The 14,530-nt window shown below is 48.3% G+C and overlaps 5 protein-coding genes across 5 annotated transcripts in view; 3 read left to right on the plus strand and 2 right to left on the minus strand.

Annotated features, from left to right (window-relative positions):
* The window catches only part of LACBIDRAFT_328195 (uncharacterized protein), a gene marked incomplete at both ends in the record, with an annotated part of 3,574 nt that extends 3,183 nt beyond the window's left edge, over nucleotides 1–391 (minus strand). Inside the window, one exon of the mRNA XM_001882208.1 lies at nucleotides 99–391. Within this exon, the coding sequence (XP_001882243.1) occupies nucleotides 99–391 (293 nt within the window). The remainder of the gene's footprint in view (nucleotides 1–98) is intronic.
* A 1,743-nt stretch (nucleotides 392–2,134) lies between these two features.
* Nucleotides 2,135–3,674, plus strand: LACBIDRAFT_328196 (uncharacterized protein; the record flags this gene model as incomplete). Its single annotated transcript, XM_001882081.1, has 7 exons — nucleotides 2,135–2,255; nucleotides 2,314–2,593; nucleotides 2,694–3,199; nucleotides 3,254–3,376; nucleotides 3,402–3,449; nucleotides 3,504–3,515; nucleotides 3,592–3,674. The coding sequence occupies 7 exons, from the start codon at nucleotides 2,135–2,137 to the stop codon at nucleotides 3,672–3,674; spliced, it is 1,173 nt and encodes a 390-aa protein (XP_001882116.1).
* A 329-nt stretch (nucleotides 3,675–4,003) lies between these two features.
* LACBIDRAFT_328197 (uncharacterized protein) lies at nucleotides 4,004–7,824 on the minus strand (the record flags this gene model as incomplete). The annotated part of the gene is made up of 12 exons (XM_001882209.1): nucleotides 4,004–4,013; nucleotides 4,035–4,551; nucleotides 4,590–4,685; nucleotides 4,988–5,254; nucleotides 5,306–5,643; nucleotides 6,059–6,135; nucleotides 6,181–6,199; nucleotides 6,380–6,689; nucleotides 6,888–7,077; nucleotides 7,137–7,324; nucleotides 7,616–7,692; nucleotides 7,760–7,824. 12 exons carry the CDS (start codon nucleotides 7,822–7,824, stop codon nucleotides 4,004–4,006), a joined length of 2,154 nt encoding a protein of 717 aa, XP_001882244.1.
* Nucleotides 7,825–8,829: 1,005 nt separating this feature from the next.
* On the plus strand, nucleotides 8,830–10,902 carry LACBIDRAFT_328198 (uncharacterized protein; the record flags this gene model as incomplete). The annotated part of the gene is made up of 10 exons (XM_001882082.1): nucleotides 8,830–9,013; nucleotides 9,034–9,036; nucleotides 9,096–9,106; nucleotides 9,510–9,578; nucleotides 9,635–10,001; nucleotides 10,078–10,407; nucleotides 10,567–10,668; nucleotides 10,723–10,770; nucleotides 10,826–10,837; nucleotides 10,889–10,902. 10 exons carry the CDS (start codon nucleotides 8,830–8,832, stop codon nucleotides 10,900–10,902), a joined length of 1,140 nt encoding a protein of 379 aa, XP_001882117.1.
* A 364-nt stretch (nucleotides 10,903–11,266) lies between these two features.
* On the plus strand, nucleotides 11,267–14,170 carry LACBIDRAFT_299107 (uncharacterized protein; the record flags this gene model as incomplete). Its single annotated transcript, XM_001882083.1, has 5 exons — nucleotides 11,267–11,699; nucleotides 11,752–11,969; nucleotides 12,022–13,133; nucleotides 13,194–13,860; nucleotides 13,913–14,170. The coding sequence occupies 5 exons, from the start codon at nucleotides 11,267–11,269 to the stop codon at nucleotides 14,168–14,170; spliced, it is 2,688 nt and encodes an 895-aa protein (XP_001882118.1).
* Between the last annotated feature and the right edge of the window lie 360 nt (nucleotides 14,171–14,530).

Consider the following 14,530-nt stretch of genomic DNA (forward strand, 5'->3'; position numbering starts at 1 on the left):
CTCGTCGTGCCTGATTTGCATGGCCAGTGGCAAGATTCAACCCAAGACTCTGGAGTCCTAAAAAGGGCTGGAATGGAGCTGGCTGACTGTTGACTCACATGCTTTGATAGGGCTGGGTGATCGGAAGAGAAGGTACAGCCATTGGTCCCACCTGGGTTTGCGAAACAGAAGTTGCGAATTCCTGCTGGCTGGGAACATCCAGAGGGTGGGGTAACTGGGAAGGAAGGAATGGTTGGACTGATGTGTTTGTCACTAAAGCATGGGAGGCAGGGGCACTCGGGGCAGGAGCACTTGGGACAGAACTTGGGGCAGGGGCACTGGAAGCTGGGGTTCGAAACAAGAGTGCTCGCAATTGAGCAACTTCATCTAAAGTCAGCTGCGACAGATCCATTCTGCCCATACAATTTGTTAGATCCTTTTTCTGAACTATCAGAAAGTATCGAAATCAACTTACTGCGAAATATTAATATCAGAAAAAGATACTGCGATTAAAAGGGAGAAAGTGTTAGCAAGCAACACTTTGGGAAGCAGGCTATAACGACATACAAGATTAAAAGCCTAAGGTTTTGGAGCGATGAAATGACTGGATGTGACTGAAAAGTGTCGCAGAACTCTGAACAAGAGGGGGAGAGATGTTGAAAAGTGAATGTCCTCATTGCTGCTTGTATAAATATCAGGTTGATTCAGGATCACAGAAACCAGCAATTTACAGGTAGTTGAACTACACCAGTGTCGCTTCGGATCACAGAGGCCAGCAATTTACAGGTGGTAAGGCTGCACCAGTGTCGCTTCAGGATCACAGAGGCCAGCAATTTACAGGCAGTGAATCTAGATCAGCATCGCTTCAGGACCGAGGTGGGCAGCAATTTACAGGTGGTAAATCTAGATCAGCATCGCTTCAGGACCAGGTGGGCAGCAATTTACAGGTGGTCAGATGGACATTAGGTAAGCAAATTTTGTTGCCCAATAACCAAAGGTTGATCAGGGGAGACTCCATAAGATGGCCAATGAGGCTACATATCCACGATATAAGTTTGTTGACCTCTGCAGCAATCCAGAAACAGCAGACCATGAATTATTTTAGCCAAAACCAAATCTCGATTCTAAAATCTGTGATCTAGACCATGACTTAGGTAATCAATTTCCCGATCAAAACCATGGCCATACAGCGAAAACCAAGTTCCATGACCAATAATATTTGGTGATAAATAATGTCATAGTTTCTCCTTGACAAATGCAGTGATCACTGCAATTGCCAGTTTGGAACCTCCTGAGCCCCTGCGCCAGTGTGGAGTGGAGTAGGCAGATATGTGTGTTGTGGATCTTCTGGTAACTTGAGGGTGAATGGGAGTCATAAGGTAAGGAAGGGTATCAGCACAGTGTTTTGTTTTTTGACGGATGCGCAAGGATGCCTGTGTCGGTGGATGTTGATTTATGGTGTAGGAGTCTGCGTTTGGTTTTACTGCATTTGATGAGGGATTGGGCATGACGATGGAAGTACTTCCTTTGTGGGTGAGCTGGTGCGCCGGTGGATGTGGAGGATGTACGGGATCGACTCGGCGGTGGTTGTGAATCTCATGTCAAGACTCAACGCCATGGCTTTGACTGGCGATTCGTTACAACCAAGTTCAAGTTCAACGTTCAACGTTGGAACTTGAAGTTGTTGCGATCAGCGCTCGCACGTTGTTCACATCCTTGCGCTTGCTTTGCGCCGTGACGTCAACGACTTGTCCGGGTGCTGCCGACGACCTTCCCTGGAGAGGCGCCCGTGTGCCTGTCTAGATAAGTATTGAAGCCCACCACGCTGAACATGGAATAGCATGGAATCTTATGGGCATCGGTGCGCGTCATTCCCGCACTCAAACGCGCTTGTGCTGTCAACCCTGTACTTTTCCACTTCCAGATTGAACTGTGGATTCTTATGAACTTGCGCTCCAGTGCTTTTCCACCTGGGAAGTTGGGAGCTTGAAAGGCCAGTGCATGCGCTGGATGGAGTAAAGGCAGAGCTACTCGTTCAAATTTAGAACATCTGGCCAATACCTTGTGATGATGATTGATGAAGGCATGTCCGATAACCCTTTCCTTCAATCGTCCATCTTGCTGACGTTTCAATAGGTGCTGGTTGGAAGCAGCTATGTCTACTCTGCCTGGTCGTGATCATACATCCAGTTCTACTCCCTCCTTAGATGGCGAAGGAGGTCCAGATTCAGCGTCTCAAGACGGAACGCCAACGAAAAGGACGGGTCCTAACTACGGTGCGCCCTATCTCGGAAACTTGACTCCTGGCTTCAATGGCCTAATCCACTCGTGCAGTATATTACCGTCTATACACCAAACTCGGTCCATTCGAATCAATTCGCCCCCTCTACGATAACGACCGTTTCATTGGTCGCATTCCAACGAAGTCTTTTGCCCCTCCTCATACCGTGGCATCTATCAAGTGGTCCATATGCAAACTTGAGGGCCTACGGTCGGAGGCCGACAAGGCGCTCCTCTTCACACAGCTCTCAAACCCAGAACCCAATGAAGACTCTGCCCGCCTCTCCTTGTTCGCTCCTTCTGGGCCAGGCCTGTTCGAACAAGATCCGATTGTGTTGGTTGTCGAGTCGGAGAAGAGAACGGAGGAGGTCTCGCAGTCAAAGAAGCTACCGGAACGCTCTGATCATACCGTGACTGATATCCACTATGGCAAGTCTTGTCGACGACTCCTACCCAAACCGTGCACTCATGAGCTTTGCAGTTTACTATCGTGTTTACTCATCGAAAGGAGGAGATCAAAAGGCAAAGACGTCCTTCGACCAAACTGATATTTCGTTAGGACGCCTTAACGCCCTCTTCATCGCGCCCCCTCACACCGCTGGGTCTTTGAAAGCACGCATCGCAAAAGTTGAACGCCTTGTCACGCCGGGTCATGCACTCTACCAGGATATGGAACTCTTCCAAGACATGACTAGTGACACTGCCATGAGTGACACCAATGTCATATCCTTTCAAGGTGACACTTATCCGGGTAGCGATGAAGGCGATCCCGTAGCCCTTGTCAATGCAACCGCCAATATAGCAGCAGACCAAAAGACTAAACTTACACCAGGTAAAGTTCTCAGTGAATATCCACTAGTCACTGCAGCAACAAACCGTGCCCTTTCAGATGGACCAGATTCAAAATTCACGAAACGCGGTCGGTTACTTCTTAGCCTCAGTGAGTAACAGTTCAGAGATAATCCGATTCTCATCCTATTGTATCCCGCCGCAGACTACAGTGATTCCGCCTGGCTATCAATCATCAAAGATGAGATCGTTTACACGGATGGAGTTATCGTCTCCAAAATTTACTCCCTCACCAACTGTATTTCTTTCCTTTTCTGCTTCATCACCAGTTTGTTGATGCTTTGTCGGAACAGGGCCTTGGTCAGGATACATGGTGATTAATTCCAAGGGTGAAAAAGGCTGTGAGTCTCCAATTTGCCTTTGGGTTACTAGGTGGTTTTGATTTTCTTTGGCAGTTGTGCGAATGGGTGAGTGGTCTCCTCCCTCTGTCGGAGTATTTGATATCCATCGTTTTGCTAGATTATGTTAAATTTTTCTGATTAGTGAACACCAGGGAGAGTGTATGCTTTTGGAATGGGATATGTCAGGATTTCGGCTCAGAAGGGGTCAATGTACCGGTCCCGTAGATCTGTTCATATGTAACACAAGGAACGAGGAACTGATCATCCAGCAACTGTCGACCATTGATGCTTTCAAACATTCAGTCCTGTACAAAGATTCAAACGATACATAAGGTATAAGTAACTCGATCATATATATATACACAAACAAAAAAACAAAAACGCTCGCATACGCGCGCATTCATTTATTCATTTCCTCGTCAGCGTCAGTCAAGAAGAGATCGTGAAAAAAGTCGTAAAGGTCATAAAAGTCATAAGACCGCAAAGCATCTCCCACCCTCGAATTTAGTTCTTGCAACTCCTCAACCAACACATCCCAACCCCAGTCAACCTTCTCACAAGCACCTTCAAAACAACAGCACATACAGCAACGCCCACGGGCACGAGCTAACTCCCCTGTCCACCTGTCGAGAGGTACAGATCGCGTCGCGCTTCCCAGTCGCGTCGGGGTCTTTTTGGGGGATGGTGGGGATGGAGGAGAAAGAACTTGGGTTGGAGGAGGAAAAGAGGCAGGAGGACGTCTTGTCTCCCAATACCCGAAAGACCACAGACCGAAGAAGAGTTGTGGGCCATGAACTTGAACCAACTGCCGAAGTGGACGCGTTGACACCTCCAAGTCGAGCAATTTCCTTTTCAACCTGCCTAGAACGTTCTTCGAGCTCAGATCCTCTCTGATCAAACGCCCGTCCTCGCTCATCAATTGCTTGCTCTAATTCCACGACCTTATCCTCCCTCTCTTTCACCTCCCGCTCTCTCAGCACAAAAGCCTCCTCCCTCCGCCAAACAGCCTTCTCCCTCCTCTCAACCGCTTCCTCACGTCGCCCAACCGCATCCTCAGGATACCCAACAGCCCTCTGCACCTCCCCAACCCTCTCCTCCACCCCTCAATTCTCTCCTGTCTAGCCGCCGATCCAAGCTCACGTTGGTCTAGGGCTTCTTGGCGGGTTGTGAGCGTTGCAAGGAGGGCGTGTTCTGTTGTGTGTGGGCCCAAATCCAGAGCTGAAGCATCTCCAGACCCTAATGCCGATGATGCTCGTGGTGGGTCAAGATCGAATCCGCTTCACAAGTCCGGTTTCTTCTCCTTCCCCACGTCTTCCATTTCCCCCTCGTTCGCGTTCGGTTTCTCTTCTTTGCTTTCTTGAGCCTGCCCCTTCCCTTTCACATCCTCCTTCCCTTTCCCTTCATCTCCGTCTTTCTCCTGAATAGATTTACCCCCCCCTCAACCTTCGCACGAACTTTCCTCTCTCTCCCAATCCTAACAACTCCACTTCCACTTGTACTTCCTCCACCACCAGCAGATGCACGCCTAAAAGTCTCACCTAGCTCCAACGCATCTGCTCCCATTGTCGGGATACGGTGTACAGCAGGAGAGTGGTGGGAGAGGAGGAGGAGGGGGTCAGCCATGCTCGGTTCCTCGTCGCCACCTTCGGATGATCTTACCTTCTTTCCGTTTCTGTTTCTAGTTCTGGTAATATGTCTGAGTCTGGTGATGATGCTCCCCCTCTTCTTGGTGCCGGTCCTGACACTCCCTCGAGACATCATATTGATTTTCAACCAACGCCTCAACTCCAACACCAAGCCGTGGCCTGAGATGCTGCATAACAAACCCAGAATCGGTCACCGTCTTCGCAACGCACCCACGGAAAGAGGTGGGGGGGCTAAAAGAAGGTATTGTCCGTCATGCGGCGGGAGAGGAAGGGGACATGCGTGTTGTTGGCTTGGACCGCCTACACCCTGCGGGATTGGAATGGGATCACAGAACCTGTAGATCCTCTTGGGAGGGAAGACAACGTAGAGGCGCATGGCAGTATCCAATTGGAGCTCGAGCGAATGGAAGGCCCATGCCTGTGACAGCAAATGGGGACCCAGAATGCGTAAAAACGAACGGCGAACCCATGTTGAAGGAAATGTGACACAGTAGAGACAAACGGAGACACCGTAGGTAGTACCAACTTCGGAGAGTGCGAGCCAGGGCCTGTATCGTCCTCTCCATCTTTACCCCCATTCCCAGACGTGTGAAGGAAGACGGAGACCTCAAAGGCGGCACTAGCGAAGGGCTACTATGCCTACGCTAGGAAGCTTGAACTTCGTCGGGGACACCTGTCCACTTGGAGATGACGTAGACGGGGCATAGTGGCGCTGTGTGAGTGTGGTAGGACTTTGTGGTACGGTGAAGAGGAGAAGAGGGAATGGATGCCTGTGGATGTCGTTCTTATGGCGTAGGGGTGTGCGTTTGCTAGTTTTGTGGCCTTTGACTAGGGTTATGTTTGCCAGTGGGGATGACCCTGGAAGCGTCTTTGACACTTTGGCCGGTGAATTGGCGTGGAATGAAAAGGTGAATGGCGTGGACGTCGAGGAAATAGTCTAAAACTGATGTCACCACGACTCACTGCCAGCCCCATGGCCAGGCTCGAGTCTCGACTTGCGAGTCGTTACAGTCGACATTCTCAGACTGAGGTTGAATGGACTTCAATGGAGTCGGGCCCAATGTTACTTGCACAATGATACTTACGTGAATTATACTTGGTACGCTGAAGGAGGAGAAGGACTGCATAGATTTTGTGCCGTAGTATACAAGATGGTTCGAAGGTAGCCAATGGTGTTTCGTGACATAGCATAGAATCAATTAACCAAAAGAAACTCACACCACGCCGATACCTTTTCTGCCATGTCGACTTCATAATCCACGGCGGTCTAGCGCTCTTCAGCACTTAGAACTGATGCTCTGGCAGGTGACGGTGCGAATCCCGCGCTTGGATCGGACGCCTGGCACCACCTGTCTCGCTGCTGCCATTGCGCTCCCAAATCCACACTTTGACGTCAGATGGTCCTTGCCAATGGCGATACAAATCCTCAGGCTCAAAGGTCCAACACGGGGTTTTCGAAGGTCGTGAGAGGCGCCGTTGGAGGAAGCGATATATCGGACCTTGACGTCGTCGACGTAGTCGTGGTCATCATAACCGTCATCATCGTCGCCTTCAGAGCTCGTAGTCCAATTCCCAAATAGGCGAAGGCGATAAACTTGAATGCACATCTTCAGCGTCAGTGAAACATAATGAAAGGGGGGTGACAATACCTGAACGACGAGCCGGTGTCGTAGGGAAGGCCGCAATCTTGAGGAGTAATTGAAGGGTGGGAGACGTGATCAAGAGGCAGTTTCCAACCCTCTTTGGGGTTGCTCGCTGCCTTCCCGAGGATTCATCAAAGGTTGGTAACTACAACCCAGTTCCATGCAAGATCGGAGACCGGGAACCGAATGTGCAGTCACTTGTTGAAATCCAGGTTCCCAAGGTTCCCTTAGAGACTGAGCACTACGATCCACGTGAGGATCCGGGTGAGTCTTAGACCCAACGAGAATTCCATGCTGAGCCGACGCGAATTGGGTGTTAAGCAATGTCCCTCCCCTCCCCTGCTTGATGACATATTGAATATGTACCCTTGAAAGGCAGAATCAGCGAAAGGACTTACCAAAGAAACATCCAAGTCTGAGTCCAGGTCATCCAAGATCTCAATAAAGAACCTCTGAACATTCTGGGTATCGCTGAGGTGATTCTGGAGCGTATGGTGTCCACGATCAGATAGACCATCGTGTAGTGTCGGGCGGTCAATGTATCCTTTGTGACTTGTCGTTAGGCCTTCGTCCTTCAGGGTATCATCTGTCATAGATATAGCGACCCGTCACATAGAAGAGGTGATGATGAAGATGATAGTGAGCAGAAGGATGAAATCAAGGCAAGCTACCGCCAATGGTATGGCAGGAAGGCAAGCATTCTGAAGATAGGAGATGGGTGGTCGAATAGTGGGGAGAGATAGAAAGGACGTCCTTTGAAATCATAGCTGTATAAAACGGAAAGAAGAGATCGATAAAGGGAGGACGCGATACTTACGTAAGCCATTCCAATGGTCAAGTAGTGTTGGTCAAGCGTTTCGTGTTCTTGCAAGCGTACTATGCAGCTGAGCGTCCAATGTCCCATACCCTATGATGTTGATAGGAGGAAGTCCACGCTTGAGCAATGCAAGTGGCCTACCCGGCGATCGCTGTCTTAGAGGTTAGTTCGTGTTCGGTAGGATCAGACTACCCGGTAACTCACCCCAATAGATGAACTTGGGACCGAACAGCAACACAGAGAGCATCTAACATCAACGTCGAAGACATGTTTGAGGCGTAATTCTGTGTCAAGTCTATCGGTACTTGGTGAACTAGAAGCGAAGGGGGTACATACGTCGAAAAGAGCTAGCATTGTTTCCCTTCGGAAGTCGCGGAAGTGCACGATGGCTGTCGTAGTAACTGAAGACAACACCCTGCCGGAAAGTCGTTGAAAAGTTCGGCAAAAAAGGCGGAGGACCCTGTTCATTCCATGTCAACCAGAAATGGTAGGTACATTTGAAGTGATATTCTTGATGTCCTCGATATCAGTAGGCGATCGACTTTCGGTTGGAAAAACGACGGTCCCGATACCCTGTTGCACTGTCAGCGAAGGTAGAATAGATTCGAGTACGGAAGTTGATTGACCTTGAACATGTCTTGACAAACTCGCGCAACTTCACAAGAATCGTCGGGAGGTTGAACATGAAGGGTCCTATTCATGTTTGATTTGGACAGCTGGTAGAAGGAGCTATCCGAACAAAGCGGGAAATGCTCTAGACCATGATGGTAAAGACTCTAAGAAGAAGAACGAGGAGATTTCTTGAGCTTACGCCGTCATTGAGAAGAAACAAAGCCTCCAGCTGAGAAGCCTGTTGTGACGGCCAACGTCTTCGATGGCAGAAAGCGTCTCCTTTTAATCCTCCGAATCTGCTTGAACTTCCGCCAGTAGACAGTCCACGTTTAAAAAACGGGTAGGGCCACTCCCTGAGGCTCCGCAAACAGTGTGAAGGATCCTCGCACAACAAGACCCGGTCGTCGAACGCCAAAATCGTAGTATAGGCTATCCCATCCCGCGACATGCAGAATTATCGGAGTACAAGTTGGTAGTGTTGCAATGGCGAGCTTTTCATCGTTATGAGGAGGGTCTCATGTAATGCCTACACATTCATGAGAGGTGAGGGTGCGAGCATGATATAAAATACGCACAGATGGTCCCATAATATCGAAGGCACAAAGCCATGGGGTACTTATACGTATAGTTGGTTGGTACATGATATTGAGAAACTTCGCCTCATGACTTGGTCGCGACGTGGTGGAGACCTTTTCGCCCTGGACGTCTTTAGGCGTTATGATTGGGGAGACGGCGCCTTGTTTAATGGTAGACTTGAAGGACGTGAGGTAGAAGTCAGATATGAAATGGAACAGAGGCACTCGGATATGGTTGTGCAGTTGGATTCACTGAACGAGGTATGGCGTTGTAAGCAAACGTATTGTCAGATAGTAAGTACTTACGACGATGGGGACTATTGGGGCCCGTGTAACGATCTTATTTGCTGTAGGTGTTGGTCAGGTACTAATTTACGAGCGTACTGCGTTCAACGTCAACACCTCTCTTCCGCCATCAGAACTGTATCGCTAACCTTTATTTCCACCTCTCTCCCATATAATCGTGGCTCCTCATGAACTTGCGTTGTGGTACTTTCCAAGTTGAGAGCTTGAGAGGCCGGTGCATGCGCTGAATGATGGAAAGGCGGAGGTACTTGGTCACGGTCAACTGGAGACTCCGTGCTCTGGCGACGGTTGACGCATAAGCGGCGTTGTCTGCGTTGTCTCATGCATAATGCTCGATGAAGGTGGTCCGATGACTCTTTCCTTCAATCGTCCATCCTGCTAACATCTCAACAGGTTCTGGTTGGCAGCGATGTCTACACTGCCTGGTCATGATCATACGTCTAGTTCGACTCCCTCTCTAGACGGCAAAGGGGGTACAGATTCATCTGCGGAAGCAGGAAAGTCAACGAAAAGAACGGGTCTCAGCTATGGTGCGCCCTATCCTGAAAATCTACTGCTGGCTTGAATGGCTGATCTACTCACGCAGTTTATTATCGTCTATACACCCAACTCGGTGCATTCGAATCAATTCACCCCCTTTACCACAACGACCGTTTCATTGGCCGCATTCCAACGATCTTTTCCCCCTCCTCATACGGTGGCGTCTGTCAAGCGGTCCCTCTGCAAACTTGAGGGCCTTTTGAGGCCCGAAAAGGCGCTTTTTTTCGCAACTCTCTCAAGCCCAGCGCCCAAAGAGGACTCTGCTCGCCTCTCTCTTTCTGCTCCTTCTGGGCCAGGCTTGTTTGAACAAGATCCGATCGCGCTAGTCGTCGAGTCGGAGAAGAGGACCAACTTGAACATTACGCTGTCGGAGAAGCCCCCGGAATGGTCTGATGATACTGATGTCCACTACGGTACGTCTCGTCCCCGTCTCTTACCAAAAAAATGCACTTACTAGCTTTGCAGTATACTATCGCGTTTATTCATCAGAGGGAGAAGGCGAAGGAAAGGCAAAGACATCCTTCGATGAAAATGATATTTCGTTAGGGCGCATCGACACCCTCTACATCGCTCCCCCTCTCACTGCAGGGTCTTTGAAAGCACATATCGCAAAAGCTGAAGGTCTGGTCATGCCGGGTCATCCACTGTACAAGGATATGGAACTCTTCCAAGACGCGAATAGTGACGCTGCCATGAGCGACACTGATATCATATCCTTTGAAGATGACAATTATCCCGGTAGTGATGAAGGCGACCCCGTAGCCCTTGTTAATGCCATCACCAACACAGCAGCGGGCCAAAAGGCTAAGCCTACACCAGGTAAAGTTCTCGGCGAACAATCATTATACACTGCAGCAACAAACCGTGCTTTTCAAGGTGGACCAGCTCCAAAACTCATGAAACCTGCTCGAATACTCTATACCAATGGCGAGTGACGTTCCTGCGATAATCCGATCCTTATGCTAAAGTGTCCCATAGCACGCTACGAAGTAAACAAGCACACCTGGCTATCAGTAATTCAAGATGAGATCGTTCATGCGGATGGAGTTGTCGTCTCCATGATAAACTGGATTGACAATCGTATGTCTTTCCTTTTCTGCCTTATCACAGATTATTGACGCTTTGTCGGAACAGGGTATTATCCAGCATACATGGCGATTAATTCCAAGGGTGAAAAAGGCTGTAAGTTTCCAATTTGCCTTTGGGTCACTAGGTGGTTGTTGATTTTCTTTGCCAGTTGTGGAACAGGGTGAGTGGCCTCCTCTCTCTTTCGGAGTATTTGATAACCACTGTTTGCTAGAATATGTTAATTGAATTTGATTGGTGATGTTTCCTTTCGGAATGGGATATGTCGGGACTTACAGTCGTGGACAAGCAAAGCCCACTAAAAAAATGGCTGACATAGCACTTTCTTTTTGAGTATCTGAAACGTTGTGTATTAGTTAGGTGAAGCTCCCGGCCAAGTTTCAAAGAGATTCACCGAGCCGTTCTTGAGAAAATGTCTATTTAAGGAAATGGTCCCTGAGATTTTGGCGAAAACCCTTAAAAGGACATGGAAAAATCTGAAAAAATGTGTAATCGCTTCCTTTTGATAAATGGTGCGTGTCCACCACGTTCCAAAGGGTTTCATCGAGTGGTTGCCCCACAATAAAATGTTGAAATTTGACTGTATACGCCAATGCCTCCTAAGAAGAAAGTCAAACGCAACATCTCTGGTCTCCAAAATCAGTCGAAGCCCACGACAGGCGTTTCTCACACGGATTCGGAGCCAATCTGCGGCCCGCGGGTGGAAACATCCCACACACCTGATCTGCTGATAGATAACGATCTCGATGATGTCGACGATGAAGAGTGGGTTCCCAATGTGCACGTTGACAGCAGTAGACCAGTGTGTGATGGTGTAGAGTCCGATGGTGATATTGATAGTGAAGACGAAGAGGATTTTCTTGACAAGGTCGAGGAAATACGGCCCGGGGTGAATCCAAGAAAGTACAGAAACAAGGGCTTGTATGTCGCCCTCATGCGAATGGCGATGGATGTCGGGGACAATTTGATGGATGAGGATTGGGTGCCAAAAAAGACAAGAAAGAAGTTGCGGAAGGAGAGAAAGAGTGCGTGCTTTAAACTCGGCTTTCACTTTCCGCGTTAATCCCATTTTGATAGTCGCAAACCGTCCTAAAGAATATAAAAAAGGTCCAGATGTTGGGAGCAAATCGACGCGAACTCAATGTCGTTATAAGTCCCTTTTAAAAGATCAGAAGACTCTTGAAGATCTCGGATTCACGAAGACTGACAAAAGGCCATGTATAGACCATGAGGACAACATGGAATCAGATTCAGGTCAATCGGATTCGAGTGGATTTGGGGAAGATACATTTGAGGTCTGTCAAATATACTTTTTAATCAAATTTAGAGCTGCTAAAATTTTATCAGGTTGACACAATCAAGCAGGAGAGTCCAGAGCTCGAAATTCCTCTTGAAAGAGACGCAGAGATTGTTGCCGAAGAAGATGCAGGAGAAAATGACATTCAAATTCGCATTGAATCTGCCAGCCCACCCCGTTTAATGTTTGATGACGAAACCCCAGCAGATGTTTTTTGTGATTTGGTCCAGATCCGTGAAGAATCGATGAGTCCACCGCGTTTATTATTTGATGACCAGATCTCGCTCCTAGGAAAGAGAAAGAATGGATGCGAGAGTAACCCCGAAAATTCTGCAGACCCCCATCATGCAGCTCAGAAAAATACTGATGATTTAGAACTTGCAGATGAGGAATGGGAGGCGGAACTCGACGAATGCTTTGCGTCAAATCCAAGCGAAATACGAGACTGGCACGCACTTCGCGATCAAATTAAGAATGACCTCAATAAAAAATTCAAGTCGCTTCCCTTATCCCAAATTAACCAACTCATGATTCTTCGTAATTTCGCCACGCTTCGCCTCAAAGGACTTGGTAGAATAGAAGCAAGCAAAGACATTGCCAAGCAGTGGCACCAAAAACTCGAAGGATCGTCAGATCATTTTGCAAGGAGAATCCGAGCCCTTGCACGCCACTATCAAATTTTTGAACAGCTTCCCCGGGAGCGACGTGGTGGGCAGAAGAACTCACGATCAATTTTGAAAAATGAGGCAGTTCGTCGTGCATCTCGTGCTTGGCTTATCCAGCAGCAGAAGGGGAAAGTTACCCCAGTCAAATTTCAGAAAGGCCTTAACGAATCAATACTTCCATCGCTCGGTATTTATCCCAACAAGCCACTTTGCAAGAGAACAGCTCGTCGCTGGCTCGTTAAGCTTGGTTGGCATCGCACCAGAATTAAGAAGGGCGTTTACGTGGATGGACACGAACGGGCAGACGTTGTTTCCTATCGTCAGAATATTTTCCTTCCAAAAATGGCCGAATTTGAAAGCCGAATGGCGAGGTATGAGCGTATAGGTGATGATTTACAGAGAATTTCACCCTTGCTTCAACTGGGAGAGAAAGAAATTATCCCCGAGTTTCACGATGAGTCGTCTTTCCATGCCTTTGAGCATACAGCATCGGTTTGGTATGTTTATTGTTCCCTTGGCTTATTTGCCTTAGTTCTAACTATTGTTTTTTGTTCCAGGTTACATTCAACGGAGCAGATCATCCCAAAAAAAGACAGGGGACGCTTAATACACATCTCAGAATATATTGAGGCTGAGAATGGGCGTTTGGTCGTGAACGGCCCAAACGGTGAAGTTTTAAAGGAAGCACGGCAGATAATCTATCCAGGCTCCAATGGTGATCCATGGTGGGATTCCAAGCAGCTTATTGATCAGGTGAAAAACAAGGCAATCCCGGTTTTCGAAGAAGCACATCCAGGATGCCAGGCACTTTTTATCTATGATCAATCATCTGCTCACGCCGCATTAGCACCTGATGCGCTCAAAGCCTTTGAAATGAATAAATCGAACGGTGGAGCGCAACGTCGGCAAAAAGACACTATTATTCCAGATTCAAATCCATTTCCAGAATATCGCGGCAGGATTCAAAAAATGACCACCGAGACTGGGCAACAAAAAGGGCTTCAACAAACTCTTGAAGAGCGTGGCTTTGATGTGCGCCACCTTCGCGCTAAATGCGCACCAGTCTGCCCTTTCGAGAATGAGAATTGCTGCATGGCACGTCTTCTCAGTAAGCAAGAAGATTTTGCTAACCAGATTTCCGTTCTTGAAACTGTAATTCGGGAGGCCGGGCATGAGTGTATTTTTCTTCCTAAATTCCATTGCGAGCTCAATCCCATTGAAATGGTGAGCCTTGATACTTTCCTATGGCAAACTTTATTCTGATTCTACTCTATAGTATTGGGGATGGGCTAAATACAGATATCGACAAGTAGACAAGAATACTTTCCAACAGGCAAAAGACGCTGCCTCAGAAGCGCTGAACGCTTGTCCTCCTGAGGTGATCCGGCGATTCATCAACCGATCGTGGCGGTGGATGTCAGCTTATCGCATCGGATTGACTGGGGAGGCTGCCCAGTGGGCTGTGCGAAAGCAGAAAGGGCATCGCAGCGTTTCGAGGACCGCAATGATGCATTTAGACTCAGTACTCAACTAAATTTCGTATCTACATTGGCGGTTTTCGACCCCAAAAATTTGGCGCTTCCTAATTACTCGTGGGAAAAACTTCGGAGGGGGTGTTTTCGACGTCTTTTGAAAAACTGAGCAAGATTCTGAAAAAATCTCGCGATTTCATTGAGTTTTCAGCCAGATAAGCAATTGGTGGGCTTTGCTTGTCCACGACTGTAAGGTGGAAATAAGGTCATTACATCAGACGTCTGGTCGCCTTGTAAGGCAACCGCCCCCCGGATTTTCCCGGCATCATCTCGTCAGGTTTGCCGTGAAATGACAAGGGCTGGCAAGGGTTGGGCAAGGCCTGATTATGTTGGCGATCAACATTGCAAGGCCGGAGCCTTAT

The sequence above is a fragment of the Laccaria bicolor genome, genomic scaffold (assembly GCF_000143565.1).
Source record: "Laccaria bicolor S238N-H82 LACBIscaffold_15 genomic scaffold, whole genome shotgun sequence".
Taxonomy (NCBI): domain Eukaryota; kingdom Fungi; phylum Basidiomycota; class Agaricomycetes; order Agaricales; family Hydnangiaceae; genus Laccaria; species Laccaria bicolor.